This window comes from Trachurus japonicus, chromosome 6 (genome assembly GCF_045865225.1).
Source record: "Trachurus japonicus isolate A0001 chromosome 6, Traja_1.0".
Taxonomy (NCBI): Eukaryota; Metazoa; Chordata; class Actinopteri; order Carangiformes; family Carangidae; genus Trachurus; species Trachurus japonicus.
Genome location: NC_140912.1, coordinates 16649417 through 16671425, shown reverse-complemented (window position 1 = coordinate 16671425; position 22009 = coordinate 16649417). Strand labels below are relative to the sequence as shown.

Genomic DNA, 22009 nt, shown 5'->3' with positions numbered 1-22009 from the left:
TGTGTGCGTATGTGTAAGTGAACATATGTGTGAGGGTAGATTGCTATCCTGTGTTAAGTGTGACGTGGCTCATTGATGTGCAAAGCAAACACTGTTCATTATGCATGCCTCTAGAGGGGCGAGTTAATGAAGCCTCGGTTGCCAGGAGTGCATGTTTTTTTATTATAGAAAGGGAGAGAGAAAGAGAGAGAACACGCAGTGTGTGTGTGCACACTAATGTGTTTTCCTCATTAAGTGTAGAGTTTTAAAGGGAAAGGGAGAGAAAATAACACCACAAGCCTTGTTAAGTAATGAGAAAATTACAAACTGTACCTGTGATTTTTAAGTGCTGACTGATGAAGACAGACAGGTAGATAGCTACCTACACACAGGCCCACTAATCGCTGTTTAACTATAGCTACATACTAGATAGTGAAGATACACACACACATGCAAAATATAGTGCTAGACAAGCATTCCTACATCTAACCCAGCAGTAGTATGTTTTGTTATATATGTTTCTGGTGCTTTTGAGTGCTCCTGAGTTAGTCATAATATTTAATAAGCTAAACTCCACTGTCGTTTCATAAGGAATACAGTATCCTCCAGTTGCCCATATTGCCACTGACACTAATGAATTCCCTGGCTGCACTCAGCATGGCTTTGATGCCACACTAAATCTACACGCAGTGATGACTTCATCTCATTGGGACATCACAGGTGCAGTATAATATTCACTGAGAAACGCAACATGGTATTCTCGAACATTGAATAATACATTATTTTCACTGCTTTTCAGTAGTCCATCTCCTATGCACTCAGTCATCATATTATTTACCAGGGAGCGCTAGCGCCACTAAAGAAACACACTCTGGTGTGGTGATAACATTTTATGCAGAAATGATAGTGAAACTGAAAATGGGCTTGTTATTCCCTTTTTTTAATTGAGAGAGAGACAGGAAATGGGGATGCCATATAAAGTGAGCTAAATGCCGCCCTAGGACTGCCAGTACCTTTTAAGCTCAGAGTGAACATGTTATATCATGTTTGTTTAACCCATTGAAAAATTGAACCAAAACATGAGCTGATAATGATCAGAAGGTCACAGCAGAACCTTGTGGAGCCTGAGCAGGGGGACGTTGCTGCCAAGAAGTAGTCGCACGCAACACAGGCTATTCTTAACAGTAAACTGGGCCATAACATGGACATATTGGGCTATCAATAACGGGGGGGGGGGGGGGGGGGGGGCTTTAACAGACTATGTTATATTTGAACAATAACAAATATTTGGGGAAGATCATACTGTCTCGGCTTGAATAAAATAATGTCTTTTCTGTAAAGTAACATGAAAAATTTCCATCTTTCCTATATCAAAAGACAAGACATAAGCATCCTTTCTAATTTACTTATTTTTTCTCTCTTTCTGACATTTATTGTTCAGTCGCAAGAGAAAAACTACTAGCTTTTCTTAACCGTATTCAGCCCTGAGGTGTCATATATATTGTATACATACATTTTCAGCTTCTGCATCCAAAAGCGACACCATTGAATCCAAACACTTACAGTACCGTATATCTCTCCCTCTCTCTGTCCTTCACTGGACCGACAGATGGGGCTTTGGTGGTGATCTTTCTGTCATCTGAACGTCTGTCTCCTCTGCTAGGCTCGTCTCACACACGTGATGTGCTGCTGCCTATAGAAGGTGATTTCATAAACTTGCCTTCCACTTTACTCAGAAAATCCAATTTTCTCCAGCTGAGCAAAGGCTATTCCTGGAACATTTATAGGGTGGAGATCAAATTGAAGAGTTGAAACCTCAATAACGTATGAATCCTCTTTTTTTTTCTCCAGGAATACAAAATACATTCTCCCGCATGTATGCCAATATCTGACAATATATATGAGTGTGTGTAGGCTCAAAGACACGCACATTTTCTCTCAGTTCATGTGGGAAACGCTTTTTTTATCAGCACTATGTGCCAGATCCTAACCTGTACTCTAACTCAGGCCTTGGGGTTTCCTATATGTCGCTCATGAGCCAGCATTACCCCATGCCCTGTATCAGAGTAGCTCACCCAGAGAATAGTCTGTACAAATCGTGGATGTAAAGTGCAACATATATTTACTCCCTGTAATCACATAAAGATGCCGTTATCCCACCACTCTCTAGTCACCAAATAATATTATTTTTCTTTATAGGGCAAAATGAGTTGAGGTTCCATCAAGTTTGTTTACCACAGGTAATGCTGTAATGCGGGTGATGCAGGTGTTACAAACTCTTGAATGATGTTATATTTAATATTAAACGGACAACAAGGAGGGTTTTTTTTTGGTTATGAAAACCTCCGACTTTCATTCTTGATGAATGAAAACATTATTGGCAAATGTTTTCGCTTTCGTCCATCTTGCGCCGGTCCAAGAATTTCACCATGCGCGTGGAGGTTCATGGGAAATGTAGTGTGAAAACACTTCGCTCTCCAAAACTCCTTGTTGTCCCTTTAAGTCATCTATGGATATTAACTTTTCTTTTCCCAAGCAACAGGAAATATGTTGCCATAGATCATGTGAGTTACACTGTGAGCTACAAAGTGAGTGCGACGCTGAATCTAAAATATATGCATCTTGTCTGTGTGTTCAGGTTTGACTGAATTTTTGATTTCCCATTAAAATTCACAATAATGTGAGTTTAAGATATTGGGAGAAAATATGAGTTGTGAATACTGATATTTGATAACTGGTTTCACAAAAATTCAGTTCATCCAGCTGGTTTGGTGTTTTGATATGGTATGTGAATAAACATAATAGGACAAGTGAGCAGCTCAGTCACTACAATTTTGAGAGGAGACTCCTGCTCTAGCCTAACTATTTCTACCCTCATCTTTTAAACTCAGAACAAACTTGTGGGGACTGGCTTTTCACTCCCAATTAGGGAAGTTGTTACTTGCAATGTGAGCGTATTACCTGCTTTGGGTTCTCACACATACACACAAACACTTACATCAGACTTCAGCTGGATGGGTCCTAGCAGCGCAGCGTATCTATGCATACTTATTACAGGCTACCAATAAACAGCATCCTTGAGAGAAAGGGAATGTGAGGAATCATGGCACCCAGCCCAGAATATGGCCAGAGAGGTGTCTCGGGGAAAAATGACAAAGGCACAGCGAGTTCAAAAGCATGCTAATAAACCAGGGACACACTTTTAGAGATAACAGGCCCTGACAACAGTGTGCGTCCATCCACAGCCCTCATTTCTGCCCCCATGTCTGGGGTCAGTGGAAAGGTGAAGTGCGTAACCTTGGGGCCAGACGGTTCCCCAGCAGGCTGAGAGCCACGCTGAGGACGTCACTCCATTCAGCTGTCCCTCCAAGTCACTGCTGACGCACCACATCCTACTGCACACTAATTACTGACTATCTTAACACATAAACACATGCACACACGGTCACACACACACACACAGATAGCCAGTGTCACACAGACACAGTTCATAAATACACAACCACAAGCCAAGCAACGACAGTGCAGCCTGGTGGTTAGAAAAACTCTTCTCTAATTGGTCTCGTGTTAAAACTCCTCATGAAGCCTGTATCCTGGTGTCCTAGTGCTTGATTTCACTCTCCTCTCACTCTATGAGAAATGGATAAGCCAAGTATTTCAAACTTAACAATAGAAGAAAGAGAGCCATCCGAATATAATACATAATTCACAACACAGTTAAGATATTCGACAGACCATCCTTAAGTCATTTACATTCAACTTGAGCTGTGCTAATGTCAGATGGACTCCGGAGTATCAAATTATTCTGAACCACTCAAGGTAAATGTCAGCACCTGGTGATGAAATGATCAGAACTTCGCACTTTTATAGAAAGCTGAAAAAATACACTCTGTAATAACAGATGCACATTTGTTTGGTATAATCTTACATTGTTTTACACTGTAGGTCATCAGGCACATAATGGCCCACTTTCTCCTTTCTCCTTCATAAGAGTAGAGTATATATATATATATATATATATAAACGCAAACAGAACAAAAAAGAACAGCCAGCTGGTCTGATCTCACAGAATGAAGTAGAAGACCATGCACATTTACACATTTACATTTACCTACAGAGCTATGTAAAAACAAATATACAGTCACATACTGTATAGTGCATATTACGTGACATCATATAAATGAAAACTTTAATTTCCGAATGCATTATACTACAAATCTATTAATTACACACCTCAGAACACATGAGTAGGCTGAATCAAAAGACTCATTAATGACAAAACAAAATGCCTTGCCACACCCATGTCTGAAGGTGTCCTGAGACAAAGGCTGAAAGCATCAATCTGTATCATTAGAAATGAGCAGAGGGTGTTCATTTACATCTGAAGGACGCACGGCTTGGCCACGAGACAGTACAGTACAGAAGATATGCTGTATCACTTTTTTTTCCTTATACCCTCATTTAGCTACGGGCAAATTTGCTAGAGGCGTAGTCTGTAAACAGCATTTCATAATAGGTCGTGTCTCAATTGTATCCATGGTTACCAATGGAGTTGGGTGTTCGTGTGTGTGTGTGTGTGTGTGTGTGTGTGTGTCCGTGTGTGCGTGTACTCACAGCCATCATAGATGTCAGTTGGGATGTGGACAGCTGTGTGATTGTTATCAGTCAAACGCCTAAATGATAGGTCCTCTTTAAAGTCTGGTCGGATCCTGTATTTTTTTGTCTCTGTCTCATTTGCATCCAGCTGGGGGAAAAAAAAGAAGGAAAAAAATGATCAAGATGCAGACAGTAATGCTGAGTGAGTTTAAGACACCATACAAAGCCTCTTTGTTCTATTCGCTGAGGCATGCTATGGTACCCACAATTTGTGGCTTTCTTTAAAAGCAGAGGACCCTAATGATGAGTCTGACGTCATAATGTCATCGCTGCACTTTTCACGCCCTCAAAACTTAAGAAAACATAGCATCATCAGCTGTGCGCTTGATGAAATATTTCTCTTTTTTTCCCCTTTTTATCATCATCTTCACTTGGGAGGGGAAGCAGGAGACAGCCAGATTGTCTGTGCACTTTGTGGAGATTTATAACTCCTGCTGTGCATTCACCAATTTACATCAATGAGAGCCGTGCAGACAGATGTAGGAGATGGATGAAGAAAAGCATGATGAGATGTGGGGGAAAGAATGCGCGGTAGAGAGGGAGCAAGGTAGCAAGAAGAGAGAGAGGGGAGAGAGAGAGTGAGAGAGGAGAGCAAGATGGGGGGAGGGGGAGCGACTGTGAACAGTTACTTCCTAATAAAGCAGCGGTGTAGCCAGCTCATACATCTCATCTGTCAATTAGAGAAGAACATGGCAGAAACCTCTTCACCTGAGAGAGAGAGACTGGGGGGAGGGGGGAGGGGGGATGGCAAGAAAGCTACATGTGGAGAAAAGCGTGGAGAAGAGGCAAAAGAGGATGGGATTGCAGTAAAAGGCTGAGACCATGATAGAAACTGAGAGTGAGAAAAATAAGACATGATTGTGGTGAATAGAAAAAGCCAAATGGAACAGGAGGAGAGGGTGGAGGGTGGAGGGGAGGGGGTGAGAAGGTGAAAGGGAGGACACGAGAGAGGGGGGGCTTTGTAGCAGAAACCATATTACCGGTCCATGTACACGTGTGACCCGTGTGTTTGCAAGGGCTTTAACGGGAGGAGAGCAAATAGGAAGAAGGGAGGGGGAAAAAAAGCACTCACATTGTCCTTAGCGTTGTAGTAGGCGATTTCATCATCCTGTAAACAAGTCACACACAAGAACAAATATCACTCTGTGGATGCTTTAGGGTGTTGCACAAAGAAGCGCAACATTTATGTAATCATGAAATGCTTAATCCATTTCTAAACAGTTCTTTATTTTGTTGGCAGGCAACTCCATTAGTTAATTCTCCAGTTTTATGTTAATGAAGACACTGGTCTGCACCACCAGTCGAATGAATACTGTATGAGTTAAGCTGAGTGTGCTGCTGAGTGTTCCTCTTTTTACATCTGTGTCTGTGTGCCTAGAGCCATTTGCAATGCTCCCGGGAAACATTTCCCTGCCATTGAGAAAGCAATATAGTAATTCACATCTTAAACATATAACTGTCTCTTTGACGAGGGTTTTTCCTGACCAACTCTGTTACAGTTGTCTGTGGTTCTTAGAGAGCAGAGTATATGTCATCTGCAATGAGAGGCAAATTGTGTGCCATAACACAGTGTACAATGTGCAATAAACCTGTTTACTAATAGAGCTGTAATCACTGCTGATGACAAACGCAAACATATTAAAAAACTGCTCAGATAATCAAATGAATTTATTGGCAGTAAATCCAGACTACGTGCCTCTGTAATGGTTGTGTGTGTGTGTATATCTCCCCGTTTTACCACCATACAGTGTATAATACACACACACAAAGCCTGTATGTGTGTTACATAGGTATTCCTACGCTCATGTGCGAGCATCTGTCTGTGTTTTTGTGTCTCGCTGTTACCTCAAACTCGTCTTTCCACTTATGTTCCATCTGGAATTTCTCAGCAGCTGTGGCCAGTTTCTGAGGAGTGAAATATGACAGGGATTTAGGTTGGAAACTGCACAAGGCACACCTCCTTCACCGCATCGGTCTAATTATGGAAAACCTGTGCAAAAGAGAGTACGTTAAAAGGTACGATGGGAGACCAACCCAGAGACAGAGAAATGATGATAATCTCATTCGCGCAGCTCAAACCACAGGGCTATCACGGTCTTACAGCACTGTTCACTAAAGGCCACACCACAGAGTGTCATAATGTCTGAATGAAAAGGTTGTACTGTGGGAGAACAGTGTGTGTGTGTGTGTGTGTGTGTGTGTGTGAGAGAGAGAGACAGAGAAGGTGAAAGAGAGAGGAGTTAAGAGAGAACGTGGGGTCAACAGTGTAAGAAATGGCAGATCACTGAATAAAGAGCAAGTGGATTACTGAGAGGCTGTCTATCAAATTGGATACTACAACATAACAAGGGGATATAAATGTTATTTACCTCACCTTACCAAATACACACACACACTGGGAAAAGATATCATTTAATTCACTGGCAATGCTTTATTAAAATGTACATACAGTATTTATCATTGGAGGAAACAAATTATTCTTGTTGCTGCAGAACTGCAGGTGAAATCATTTAACCGGCATTTCCTCCGCCAATCTGAAATTTTATTGACAGGTGCATTGATATGGAAAAGGTGAGGCGAAGAAAAGAACAGCCAACGTGCACTCAAGGAAGACAGCAAAGCTGTGGTGCAGAGCAAAACAAACCCTTCTGCACAACTCTGTGTATATGTTCACCCAGACAAATCCACACTGATCAAACCTTGGCCTGGCCCTGGCCTGCCCTGCTCAGACTCTACAGGGTAATGACAAGCCTGTGGAGGAAAAGAATTGCCCTTAAATAAATCGACCTGTCTGAAACACTGACTTCCTTCACAACAGCAAGGTTACGACAGTGTCAGAGAAACTCCACTCAGGGGTGTATTATGAATTAATCAAAGCAATTACAACTAATGAGGATGAACTGTATTTACAGCTGAATGTCACCCTCTGATATCCATTTTAAGTAGGAAACGATAACATCAGGCATGCCAGACAGACCCCATGCATGAGCAAACCCTGGACAAGATGCTGAGAGTGTATATGTAATCCTGTGCTTATTCCTGAGCGTGGGTATGAATGTGGATGTGTGAGTCTGTGACCATGTGTCTGCTGTCGGCAATTGTTCCATTCTTGATCAACAGTCCCATCTCTTTGGCCTCCAGTCCTGGGCTCTATTCCAGACCTGTCTCCACCTCCTCTGCACTGGCTGTCAGCAGCTAAATATATACACCCTATTCCAGTGACAAACACACACACACACACACACCCCAGCACCAAAAAGTGATCATGACATTATTACGCACCATGTTCACCGTGCACAAAAATAACGTGTTCTATCGCCACGTCAAGCACTGAATCATATGACCTGACACAGATGGTGTCAGAATTATTTTTGGTGAAGATCTGAATCAAGTTTCATGTTTCATATATAAATAGATACCTAATTTAATGAGTAATCTAGAAATATGTGTAATCTGGAGCCACATAATGCACATAGTAATAGATACAGTAGGGAAAATAAGTAGTATTTGATCCCTTGCTGATTTTGTAAGTTTGCTCCCCCACAAAGGATTGGGCGGTATAGTTTTTATAGTAAATTTGACAGAATATCAACAAAAAAAATCCATAAATAATATCATCATATTAAGGTTATAAATTAATTTCCATTTGATCAAGTCAGTGAAATATGGACTGATAAGGTTTCACCAAAAAAATGTAACCTTGCAAAAACGAGTTTCAGTATTAGACTGCTTAACCAATGTTTCACTTCCATACAGTGTATGGAAGGAGAAGCCAGACAGAACTGGCTGGTCATATAAAATCCCATTCTGTTCTTGTTAATAATTCAATTCAGTGACACATCAGCTGCAGATACACCCAAGGTTTGACAGCTTTCTAAACAAAACCCTGGGTCTCCATATTTTTCTTATTTATTCCATAGTGGTTTCATGAAAAAAGAGAACATTTAAGAATGGAATAATGCGCCACCCGAGGGAAAAGCTAGGGCAGCAGTTCATGTCCATGCTGAAAAGGCCAATTGCGGGAAGTCTTGTTATTGCGCTAATGTCAAATGTCAGCTAATGTCACTGTAGCATCACATTATGTTTATGTCGCACATTCAAAGTTATCACTTGGGAATAAATCAAGACCACCTCTTGCGATAAGTTTAAATTTCTAAACTGCATATTTTACGTATCTGTGTCAAACACACGTAGAAACACACACGTACAGACACAGGCAGAGGAACATATGGATATTGATTACAGATCCCTCCCTCGGTCCAAGACTTCTCTCTTGGCGCAGCGCTGTATGCGATGTGATAGATGAGTGTTAGCAACAGCTGTTCAGAACTTCATATATTATACATCAACGTCCAGCAATTCATGCACCATTAACATAGTTCTTCCCAACTCCAATACAAGTATCAAAAATGCCTTTGAGTATTGGAGTCTCTGCACCAGTCCAATCCCATGTAATGTACAGAATTGACAAACCTCATTGTTTCACACTCATATACAAATTCAAGTTTCCTGGAAATGAATTAAGTTGAGCTGTGCAGACATTGGCTGCAACTGTTTCAGGGATGTGAGAAAAAGAATTGATATTTGGTAAATAATGTAAGATTAGCTGTTAGCTCAGGTCACTGATAGTCCAGACCCAAACACTGTCCTATAGTACCTATAAACTACTGAATGTGTCTGCTTTACTGTTTACAGCTTTTCTAGCCTTTACAGCAGTGGTCACATGATGTTACTCAGCCAATGATTGTGATTTGAGTGAGTTAAAAACACAGAGAGAGATTATAGACCGTCCTAGAAAATGTGTCCGTTTTCGGTTGTGTGCTAAAACTTGAATACATAGTACTTGATTACATTTTTCTGTTTCTAGTATTCTAACAGCATTTGAGCATAGGAATTATTCTGTACCAAGCTTTTTGATCCATACAAGCAGACGATCACTGCAATTGTGATTTAAAAAGAGAGATTTTTATGACTTTCAGGTATGTTTGTCATGTTTTACAAAGGATTTAACCTTTGTTGCCATGCCAGTCAGCACCAACAGCAATCATCTCACATCCATACAGTATACAGCAAATTGTATTTAATTAGTAAGGGAAAAAATGGGATCAGAACATCTCTAAACATTAAAGGAGAACATAGTCTTCAAGTATTTTGTATCAAAATGCCCCTCTCCCTCACACTGTATGTGAACAAGCACATGTAAATCTGCACACACACACACATGTGCACACACACGCGCACACAGACCGACAGGGTTGTTAAAAATTCATGACAGGGCTTTGACGAGGCTCCTCTCCCTTCAGGGAGATATGGGGGAGGCTCAGGAGGAGTGTGTGAGGAAAGATACCTAATTACCCTTCTCTTTTTCTCTGTATCCCTCTCCGTCTCTCTCTTTGTCAAACACATACACACATAGAGGTTATCAGGCTACCCAAAGAAAACACCGGTACAATCAAATCCTTTCTAGACTACAGAGTCTTGATTTGATGAGGCTGCTTCCTGAGTGACAGTTCACCAGTTCATTACAGAGCTACTGAAAGTTGTCGTTTTTGCCAGTTTATTAGGAGGCAGCATTACCTCATTGAAACACACAAATTTAGCACTACAACGGTTCATTCAAATCCGAACACACAACACACTTTACCCGTAGTATGCTTGATCTAACTGCTCATTAGTCTTCCTCTCACTTACTATAGTATAGACACCCGAGCTCCACACCATAATAAGCCCACTCTGTCACTAGATGAGCACTGGAGACCCAAGGAGAGCCACCACTCCCCTGCAGTCTTAATGGGGAAAGAGGGCTTCATAGATCCGAGTCTGGAAATTGGCTCTGTTGAGGCAGGGAGGTGGAGCGGTTAGAGGAATGAGGTGTTTGAGCGAGAAAAGGGAGCAAAGAGGAGAAGGAGGCAAAAGCCTTCAATATTATTTGCAGGAAGCATTGCTTATAGGCGTTGGTAGCTTACTCCCTAATGTTTAAATCCCAGCTGGGCATAAAAATGACCAAATGATGACCACAACAACTGTTGTGCCTCTCAATTTTCCAAGAGCTAAATAGGGCACATAATATAGTATGTCTTGTTTTATGCACCTTCCATTCTCCATGCACACTGATGTATGTGGTCATTATGCTACAGCCACAAACATTTGGGGCTGGACTGATTGCTGGATGCCATAGGAGTCCTACCTGCTAGCCCCATAGAGGGACATTTCTGCCCTGCCCTCACCAATCTTTAGTTCATTCTGCCAGGGCCATTCTGCCATGCATTTAGTGAGAAAGCAGGGCACAGCTTAAAGGATAGACAGGGAAGATGAGACAGGCTCAGCTAAACCTCACAGAGCCTCCCAGACTCCCTGTGTGTGGGTGTGTGTGTGTGTGTGTCTAAAGCTCCACACACCTGAAATCAATGGGCCATTCAGAGCCCACAGCCTTCTCCCCCGGACAACAAAGCAATACTCACAAGAGTTGTAACGGCCTAAAAGATCACAAACACCCACATGTAGTCCTATCTTTCCCTTCTCTTCTGACACCATGTTCACATTCATTTCATGAATTCTGGTCATGTATTTACCATAATGAGTCCAAACTCAAATGTGTGCAAAAAAGGTAAAAAGTAGGGATGTTTGAAGGGTCAGCTGCCAGCACGACAACCAGAAGATAGGAGAGTGTGAAAAGGAATGAAGAAAAGATATAAATTATGAGCAGATGGATAAACAGAAAGGACAGCCCAAAGAGAGAAAAGCAATATTCAGCATGATCGCAGTGTATAGTTCTCATTAAAACTTAGCTTAAGAGTGAACAGAGAGAGAGGGATATATATATTTACTGTATATGTGCATGTCTGATATATACATTATATTAGCGTGTTCGTAAAGATGAATAACTCAATGGAGATGAAAAAAGGAAATAAGAGGAAATGTGGGCAAGACAAGATATGTAGAATAGAGGAGATGGACAGTTGGATGAAAGAACAGGGCAGACAGGATGAGAGGTGTATGAAAGGAGTGATGCAAAAGGGCACAGATGAGTGAAGAGGAGAGTTGCAGGGAGAGGGAAGATGTGTTCAGTATGAGAAAGGAGGCGATACGATAAGAGAAAGACACAAGGTCAGAAGAGATAAAGAAAGGTTGATTTCAAATTCCAGTTTGACAGAGAAGTGTGGGTAAAGGCCAGGAGCAGGACACAGGAGAGTTACAGGAGACTGGAGAGGGAGGGCGGCAGAAAGAAAGGGATGCAAGGATTGAAGGAGATGGAGGAGAGATGAGTGAAAGGAAAGCGAGAGAGAGCATCAGACAGAGAAAAAGAGCAGAGGTATCTGCAGCTGTGAGAGCCCAGGGGAGAGCTGTGCCGCTCCACATGGCTTCCCTCAGAGGCCAAAACCTCCGATGGGAACAGTAAATCTACAGCTGCTCCCTGTTTCACCCCCTCGCTTTGACTCTTTTACTTTCACAGGAGTATTTCAGAAAAGTGTGTATTTCCTGCTGTTTAAACGGCATATTATATAGTAGGGCATCTGATCAAATTAGATCCCCTCTTTTTTCAACACTTACACTTGAGACCAATATTCTTCTGATATATAACATGAAAAGAGGTATCACCAGGCATTCTTTATAAAGTTGTCCTTTAGTTTATCGAACAATTTATCACTTTTCCCAATTAGAAACAGATTTGCAAAGTTTGCAAAAATCTTAAATGTTCAAAATCCATTAATGCCATAGCTGATTTTTAGGGCCACAAGTAAACAACAGAATACACTGCCACATCGTCACTGACATTAAGGTGTGAAATTGTTAGCACAGAGTTGGCTGGTTTACTCATCCAGTTACAGAATAACATTAGCATCCATTTAGAGTCATGTGCCTGGCCAGCTGGTAAATGTAAAAGCTAATTTTCACCCTTCTGTTTGTTGTGTTTTTGGACTCCTAGGGGAAATGTCTGACTCCTTAGCTGCTAAATGTTTCACTCAGTTTGCCATACAAGTTGATGACTTCCTGCTGGGCTTTTCATGCTCACCACTGATGCCTTGAAGTGTTCCTCCTTCTGACAGTGTACTGTGCTTTCTCTTGTCTGAACTCAAACTGTCTGGGCTGAAACTCTGAGATGATTTTCTGTACAGGTTCATCACATACACATCAGCTCAGCTTTGAGTGGGCTGCTGTAGGCTGTTGCCGTCTTGACAGTGCCTGACTCCAACTAACTAATGGCTCATCCAAAAATTGGCAAAATGGTGGGGTGTGTGTGTGTGGCAAATATTGGCTCACTCACCTGCCACAACAAAATGCCCTCAAGGCAGAAGCCTTGATAGATCATTACCAAGGGAGTTATTTAAATACATGAAAGGGAAAATTAGCATTAGAGATCAACAATATATTTTTATACAAGGCTGTAAAAATATTGTAAAGATGTTGTAAAGTTGGGTATTTTAACGCCAGAGTTTTTAGGAATGGAATTACAACCTTAAAGTGGCAATTTAAAAAAACACAGTTGAAAGGACTTCTGCCTTGGTTTTATTTTTTCAGCCCTGAAAGTTGCCACTCCATCAGGAGGACCATCACACTGTTATTTTATATATATATATATATATATATAGAGAGAGAGAGAGAGAGAGAGAGAGAGAGAGAGAGTAATTTTAATGTTTTTGGATTAAATTTTTCTATCTATCTGCAGTTCTTTTCTACAGGTTTAAAAAATCCAGCCAAAGGGAAATGTGTACAAACTGAGAAAACCATAACTTTGATATGGATTGTACCTCAAAGTGGCATGAAACACAAACTACAATTTTTTGTAGTTTGTAGTTTGTGAGATTTTGTACATCTCAATTACTGCAATTATAACAGAGTATCCCAATATTGATTCTGCAAAATGCTACATGTCACATTTAATCTGTCTTGATTATTATCAGATATGAAAAAAAAAATCAATTGAGAGCAAAAGGTCATAACTGTCTCCACATCAAGTATTCAACATGAGTATGTCCTGGTCCACCAACACAGTTTGGATTTCTTCTCCATGACTGTATTGGACACTTGCCCCTGGCCTAACATAAGTCTAGTTAGAATTCCCCATATGGACTGCCCCCTCCCACTCTCTTCCTTTCTGTCTATCTCTCACACACATACAGTACAGACACAACTGCAAGCGCACAGACTGAAACACACACAGACACCTCTTGTCTGCTTAGTATGATCAGCACAGAGCAGAGATGGGAGGTTGAGTAACATCTGCTCTAGAGACTGGAATATCTCTGATCGTATCATAGCCTCTGCTCATTACTGCCTTACGTTGGCACACACACACACACACACACACACACACACACACACACACACACACATGAAAACATCATAAAGTCACATCTTGTGCTCATTATTATAACATTGTGACAGCAGGCAACAGATTAATAAAAATATGGCCCAACACCTGGGGCATGATCAGTCTATTAAACACGTGCACAAATGACACACGAAAAGCACACCTCCGATTAGCATTACATTTGGAGCATTGAAGATGACAACATTTCTACAAAGGATATACTTATTAGTGTTTTGAATTTACAGTGAAATTACTACTGATCGGTCTCTTGTTTACACGAAGTGGAGAGTGCTTTGAAAGCCTGACTACAGTACAATTGTTTAAGTTAACTTATAGAATTATTCCAAATATTGCATTATGTATTATTTGGAACTAAAAACAAACACATCACATTGGTAGCAGATTTTTCAACAGATTTTTTTGGTGGCATCATGATTGGGAATCCAATTTGATTATGTGCAATGAAAAAGAAAAGAAAATGCTTGGGAGAGATAATCTGATGAAAGACAACAAAATCAGTCTGGTTGTGTTATGTAATGTGCATGTGAGGGATGTTATTGGTTCATTCATTACTGAACAGCCTTCTGGTAGCTGTGACACCCATTTCGGAAACAGATCCTGTAAGCCTGAGTTCTTGCCTCAAAATGTCTGATAAAGCTGGGGAATCAGCTGGGCTATTGTAGTGAAAACGAAAGTTGAACTTCTGAAGGAGTGACACTGTTTCACAACATTATGTGTGATCGCTTCGTCAGTGTTGTAAGACTGAACATTAACTGGGGAAGTGGAATTGAGACTGTCTTTAACAGTTGGAAATTTGACAGAACATTAACATTCATTGCAGATATTTCTGACAATAAATGTTTTTGCGATATATTTGAAGCAGTATTTGATGGCAATGACCTTACCCTCTCCGGTAAAACAGTGCGTGTAAAAGTACAATGTATTAGCAAAGGCTGTGACACAATATTATGGTTTGATCACTGGTCTATAACAGAATAGGCCATACGCCTACAGTACCTGCCCACACACACCTGCCTCAAATGTCATTTCTAGAGATGTTACCTTGTGTAGAAATGGCACTTGTTAACATGTACAATATAAAAGGGAACTGCTTTGTGTTTGTTAGACTGCTATCAGTTTTAGTTTATAAGTTTATTTGAAAACAGGGACAGTGCACATTAATAACATCACTGTAAATGCGCCAGAACTAGCCAAGAGGCTATTTTTCATCTGTAGTCCAAAATAATTATAGTGGCAACTCAAGCCTAAATTGATTAAATTATTGAAATAGATGATTGATTGAAAAACAGAAGAGCAACCATGTACTAGCCAATAGTTTTATGCACAACTCCAAAGGTTTAACTGCAACATCTGGTGACTAATGCTGGTTGGAACGTATTGATTTCATATTGAAGTGAGAAGTGGATTGTGCTGCAGGACATGTTCATGGGCAGACTTGCAAGTATAATCGAAGTCTGGTATCATGAAACAAAAATAATCACTTGATGTCCACTTTTGAAACAAAGATGACTGAATCCATTCAGATGTTTAGTATATTAAAGCAGAAGTAAGCGGAATGTTTGTGTTAATATAAGTCTTAAATAGTTATATCTTCCAACAGCAATCACTTACATAGAGTGTTTGGTCTGAAACACGGGTCTGTCAGTCACTCTGCTCTGCTGTAAACCGAGGAGAAAACTTTCCTTGTATCCTACAACCTTTATCCAATGAGGAGAGAGAACGGCATAAAGGGGCGGTCCTCTCTGTGTGTGCAGCCAAGGGATGCGCGTGAATGTGGTGACGTAGGGACGAGGGCGGGGACTGCTAACTCCGTCGGCTGACAAGAAGTTAGCCAAAACCACCGGATCGCTTACTTCTGCTTTAATGACAGTTACATAAACGCCTGTGATTTCAGTAATTTTCAGTAATGAATGTAACTTGCATGCAAGTGGGCTAATCGTGATGGTGGCAGCAGAAGAGGCAAATACACTATTTTCACACTGACTTATCTGTCCATGTGCTTGTGTGTGCAGAATCATGCACAGACACACACACACAATCGTGAGCCACCACCCACTGTCCTGTGCTGGCTAAGGTATTACTCTAGTGGACCAGCTCATTAGTTACTGGATTGAGCAGCTCTTCACCTCAGGAGAGGAATGGAACTACGCACAGGCGCCAACACACACACACACACACACACACACACACACACACACACACACACACAAACGCACACACACACACACACAAACTACTCATTCATCTCATGCAGATGCGTTTCCAACAAAAGCAAACAACTGCATCAGATATGTGTCGTGGCTGCTGGTTGTTAGTAAGAGAAAGAGAGAGAGAGGAGAGAGGGGAGATGGGCCATGAAGTGTGAATGGTACCTTGATGTGTGAGCTTATGTTATGTCTGTCTTTAGTTCAGTGTTTTATCAGATCGCCTTTTGCTTAAGCAGTTCTGCAGCATCAATAATTAAGTTTTTAATTACAGTGTACACAGACAGCAAGACAAAGAGAGAGCAGACTGGGGACAGGAGAGGAGAGATGCGGTGAAATAATTGGATGTAGCCTCAGGCACATCAAACACTTTCAGTATGTGGTCAACTGCTTTTGACAAACATTTTGGCGATTCACTCTCTGTCTCTCTGTCTCTCTATCTCTCTCTCTCTCACACACACACACACACAAATATTGACTATCCACCACTGTGAAGCTCCTTGCTTTTATAGGGCATGTCCATGTTAATGTATGGATGTATACAGTATGAGTATAGGGACTTGGACTACACTCCCTACTGCCATTGCATATTCATACTCTTCAATAATACTGGCAACTTAATTTAGTCTAAAACTATAATATAGGCTAGACTAGAGGCCTCTGGAAATTGAGCTTGAGCTGAGATGACTCACAATTGTGACTGAGATAAGAGAATCAGAGAGGACACTCAGGTAAATACGTAGCTTGTGTTACAAAAAGTAAAGTTTATATTATATGTGACCTATGATGAAAATAAGTGGAAATGTAGAATGAACTAAATGGCAAAGTAGCAAAGCTATCTGAAGCTATCTCATACAGTATTATTGGAATGAAAGACTGATCATTATGTACTTAGCAAAACAATGCCTTATCCTTGGTAATTACAAGCACCCATTAGGTGATAATTTCTTACATGGTCAGGGAGGGCACTTCAAGCCACACTTAAAGCCACGGTGTGTGCATGTCTCTTCATAAGTGCATAATGTTTGTGTGTGTGTTTGTGTTAACATGTAAGTGTTCCGCGTTGAGATCAAGCCACAGTATAAGTTGTAAAACCTTTGATGAAGCGATCTCTCCCTAACAGTGTGTAGCCAAGTACTCATTAATAATGCATGTTACACTCTGCTACACACTTATTTATGGAAGCTTGAGTAGACACACACACACACACACACACACACACACCTGTGGCTAGGTAAACTGTGGCCTTTCAAAGAGCTACAATCATGCAGAGTTTGACATAAGAGATGGAGAGACATAGAGGGTGAGGAAATAGAAAGAGAGAGAGAAAGAGAGAGGGGGGGGGGCAGAGAGAGGATGAAAGTTTGAAAGCAGTCGACAGCTGAGTGAAAGTGGCTCAAGTGCCTTGGGCAATCTCCAATTATATTGACATTGAGAGTCACTCCCAACCTTATATCAAAGGCATTGAACAAGAAAGTCCCAACTACAATGAAGCTTATCTTCCTGCATTCTGTCTGATAAACTTTACAGCCAAATCACTTCGCTTAACTTAGAGGATTGGTCAGCAAAAAATCAGCTCAAAGAATAACTACTATGTCCTCTGGGACAGTGTATGTACATCAAGTTCTGATTCCACTTTGCTGGTGTTATTTTGTGTGGTTTATGTTCCCTGTGGTTCATCTGAGAAGCCCCTGGAAAGGCACAGACTGACACTTTCTTGTCTATATCCTGAGCTCAAAGCCTTCCTTTTTTCTTCTTTCATCTCTCATTCCACCACCCTGTGCACCTATCTTGCCCATCTGTCCATCAATCCAGTCATTCAACGTGTTCAACGAGTTTTGCCCTTCTTTCACATCATCCATTCTTCCATTTATCTCTGCATCCATACATCTCAGGACAGAGAATCAAATATCAGTGTGCCTTGAGGTTACTTTGGAGCAGATGAGACACAAAGACGCAATAAAGAGTGAGACGTGATGGATGTCCAAGGGTTGGATGGACTGTCAGCGTACAGCTGGCTAATCCACCCCCGCCCCCAACCCCCACTCGCCACCTATCCTTAACACTGTACTGTAAACACACACACACACACACACACACACACACACACACACACACACACCAGCAGACCCAACCTTCCTTTCCCGTATCTCTTGGATTGCAAACGGATGCCAATTTTCTCCTTGCTGCTTATGCATCTCATGGCACCAGTAGTCGGAAAAATGATAAGAACACCAGCGTGTTTACTTAACATACACAAGACAGACACTTGGCAGGATACGTGTTTATGAACATTCATAAATACTCCCTCTCCATTCCTAGGAAGACAACAATAATGATGCCTTATAAAGGCAGAGTGGAGGATGCCATGAACTCCGTCTGGATATATAAAAACAGTTCAATCTCATGATATTAAATGAGCATCTCTGACCCACTTCTGGCTAAAAAAGAATATGGAGGGGGGAGAAAGGAGATCCTCCCCAGGGTCAAAGCTCTCATTATCACATTGAATCTGGCAAAAGAAAGACCTCAGTCCCCACTCTCTGCTCTTCTGCATGTTTCATCCACATACAGTCTATATCTATCACCTACAGTACTGTAACACAAGTGAATATATTAGGGCTGACCTCCAAAAGTCGACTATTCGACGATTCGATTCGGAGGGGTCTGATTCGACTATGAACCTCGTAGTCGAATCTAACCAAGACCGTACCATTCTGACTATATGGGGGTGCCCACGGCTGCTGAGCATAAATTGTTACATAGAATGTCTTTTTTCGTTATAAAAAGACTATTTTGATACAAAATCTGCACACTTTCTGTTAATAAAGAGTTCAAAATTATGTGTGCGTTTAAACGGTAGTCTTAGCTTCTTATTACGTATTAATAAATCACCCACTGCAGTTGCACAATCAAATGAGCGGAGGTTTTTTTTTTTTTTTTTTCAAATGAGCGGAGGTGAGCAGTAGGACCGTCAAAGTCACGGTACTCAGAAGTCACTGCAGAACACTCACGGAGTGGCAGAAAGACGAGAGGCAGAGCCGCCAAAGTTTAAAGTCAAAGAAGTCTGACAGTCTAACTTTGTCAGCATTTATCATGCATGACCTGACAGAACAGCAAAACATTGTGAGGAGGATACATCTGACTTTGACCGAGTTACATTCAAGAACCTGCTTTCAATCACGGAAAATAAATAAATAAAAAATTTTTTTCGATGGATCAGCTGTGTTTACCGTTTCAAGTGTCAATAGTTGTGATGGTTAGACAGATGAACTAGTCCCTAACACATCCTAAAGTTTGACATGTCAGAGTTTTTCAGAAGAGGAACTTGTTTTTTTCCGACTTGCGAGTTGTAATGAACGCACCATAAGTGTCGGGAGTCACAGCTTCTCGTCCCTCTGCAGCCTGTCTGTCTCTCTGCCGGTGCCGCGGTCACACTGTGTGTTACAGGATTGATTAACGTAATGTACGGATTGTCGAGTCCTTCTGACCTCCATTTGTTTTGATACTACATGTTTTACCCGGTTTCTCTGTGTCCACGACCACCGCTATCCTTCATCACGTTGAGGGATGAGGGATGACTCACAGTCCGAGCAAAAGGAGCGTTGTCCAGGGCAACGTAACATAAACGCATACCCTGGCTCACAATGGCTACTAAAAATCATCCAAAGTGTGGAAAATAAATAAAGGTATTTGTTTTACACCGACCATATTTTTGGGGTGTTTTAGCTCTTTTGTTTGAAACGGGAAAAAGTCGCAAATTTGCTGCTAAATTAAAAAAAAAAAAAAAAAAAAAGGTTCGACGATCAGTCGACTACGGCAAAATCTGACGAATCAGATTCGACTATGAAAATCCTTAGTCGAAAACAGCCCTAGAATATATATAGACAATACATACATATCACATCATTACCGACATTATTCAAACATAGGTGGCAGCTGCAAAATGACCTCAGCTGCAAATAAATAATTCACATCATTCAGATTGTAGCCTGTGATTGTGTAAAGGCCTCTAGAAGTTTGTAGATCAATATCAAGTAATTCCTAATATATTTATTCCCCTCAGAGGAAACATTTAGTTATGAAAAAATCTCCCAGAACCTGTTGTCAAAACAGCATTACACATGTTTTGAATGTGACTTCTTCCATATAAAGGGACATTTTAACCACACTCACACCAATAACACTTGGAAAACTAAAATGACACAAAACAAATACAGGCCATACAAGCCAGATGATGGTACAATAGGATACATAGGGCAAAAACAATCTGGCCAAAAAGGGCCCAAGTTCTGTGTTGGCTAATTGAGAATATTCATATCATTAGATTTTCAACTCAACTTCGCATATGGGAAATTTGAAATAAAACAATAACCAGGTGATGAATTTACCTTCTAAATGTAAACTATGGACAAAAGTAAAGAGATAAGACATTTGAATGGTACATTCAATCTTTGACTACATTTTAGGATTACAATTCTCCCATTAGATCTTCCCACTGACACTTTGCAGGTAAATCCTTCAGACTCAGAGAGAGTTTTGTGGTTCAATCCCAGCCTTAAACAGTCAAACAGCCAAGAACAACTGGCTTATTTTCCACAGGAAAGTCTGAACGCTTAAGTCTTTCTTGGTTAACCCTATCTCATCTCTCCAGGAGCCTTTTGTTTGGACTGTCGGCATAACAACATTGTCTGTGATCAAGTCAATATACTCTGTCCACAAAGTGTCATATGTAAACTCACTAAACACACTGAGCCTGTTTGTTTCAATAAAGGAGCCATAATGGCAAACTGTTTCTTCAATACAAGAATCTGTATGTATAAGCTTCATGCAGCTACCACCTTTATTAAATTTGCATGATTAAATGTCACAAATATGTCACATTAAGTCATGGAAATTTCATAAAGGTAGCTGCCGCATCAGCGCTTCATTTCTACTTCAGAGTTTTCCCCACATACTCTAGTTACTAAATATACATAGTCAAGACTGATGGAACACTTCGCTCCCCTCTCTTGCAGCCCTTGTTAATAAATCCACCATCCTGCTCAGCTTTCAGACTAACAAACTGACAGTTGGTTCCTCTGAGTGGGATGAGTCGTACCTTCAAGGCAGCAGACCTCTTCCGCAGCAGCTGTTCAATGTTCCTTGCTGCTCTGGCCACCAGCTCCTCTGCATCATTTTGCTCCACACTGTACAGGTGCTGGTTTGACAGGAAAATCTAAACACATACAAGGAGTGGAGTTAATCTACAGTAGAATCACATACACATTTGATTGTTTGTTGAAATGAGGAGATGATGATGTGTGAGATTTTTAGCTCGAAAACAAATACAGAACAATTCAAAGGCTTCATTAAAATTTTAAAGAGGGACTTACGCAACTTTTCCATGCAGCGATGTGTGCTTTGTTAAATTTGGATTATGCTCCTTACAGTATGTGTGTAGTGTTGGGTGTTTTTACCTGAGTGAGGCTCTTTCCAGCTGTGGCTGTGTCCGCCAGGGTGACAAGCTCTTTCTGCATCTGATCAACCCATTCTTTAATCCTAAGGGACAAAGCAATGCACACAATAAATCTTGTGATTCAGATGTAACCACTTTAGATGACACATCACAGACATCTCACCGTGCAATTAAACTGTCAATCAAGCTATCTAACATCTATCATCTAACGCGATCAACCAGTCGCAGAGCGTCAAAACAAACAAACCCAACGAGAACCACGCCGATAGGTCAAGAGCAGTGTCAACCAATCACAGCAGGAACAAATACAATGTCCCCTAATCCAACACGTGTCACTGGGTGTCAACGAATACTATTACTCCTCTCAGAGTTCAAACA

General features: G+C 41.0%; 1 protein-coding gene across 5 annotated transcripts in view; it reads right to left on the bottom strand.

Moving 5' to 3' along the window:
• LOC146985926 (voltage-dependent calcium channel subunit alpha-2/delta-1) overlaps window positions 1–22009 on the bottom strand; it is a 58041-nt gene that overhangs the window by 29657 nt on the left and 6375 nt on the right. For all 5 annotated transcript variants that reach the window (XM_085779384.1, XM_085779383.1, XM_085779381.1 and 2 more), the window contains exons 2-6: window positions 21633–21714; window positions 21275–21391; window positions 6481–6540; window positions 5708–5743; window positions 4594–4723 (exon numbers count right to left, since the gene is read on the bottom strand). In XM_085779384.1, the coding sequence (XP_085635510.1) occupies window positions 4594–4723; window positions 5708–5743; window positions 6481–6540; window positions 21275–21391; window positions 21633–21714 (425 nt within the window). The remainder of the gene's footprint in view (window positions 1–4593; window positions 4724–5707; window positions 5744–6480; window positions 6541–21274; window positions 21392–21632; window positions 21715–22009) is intronic.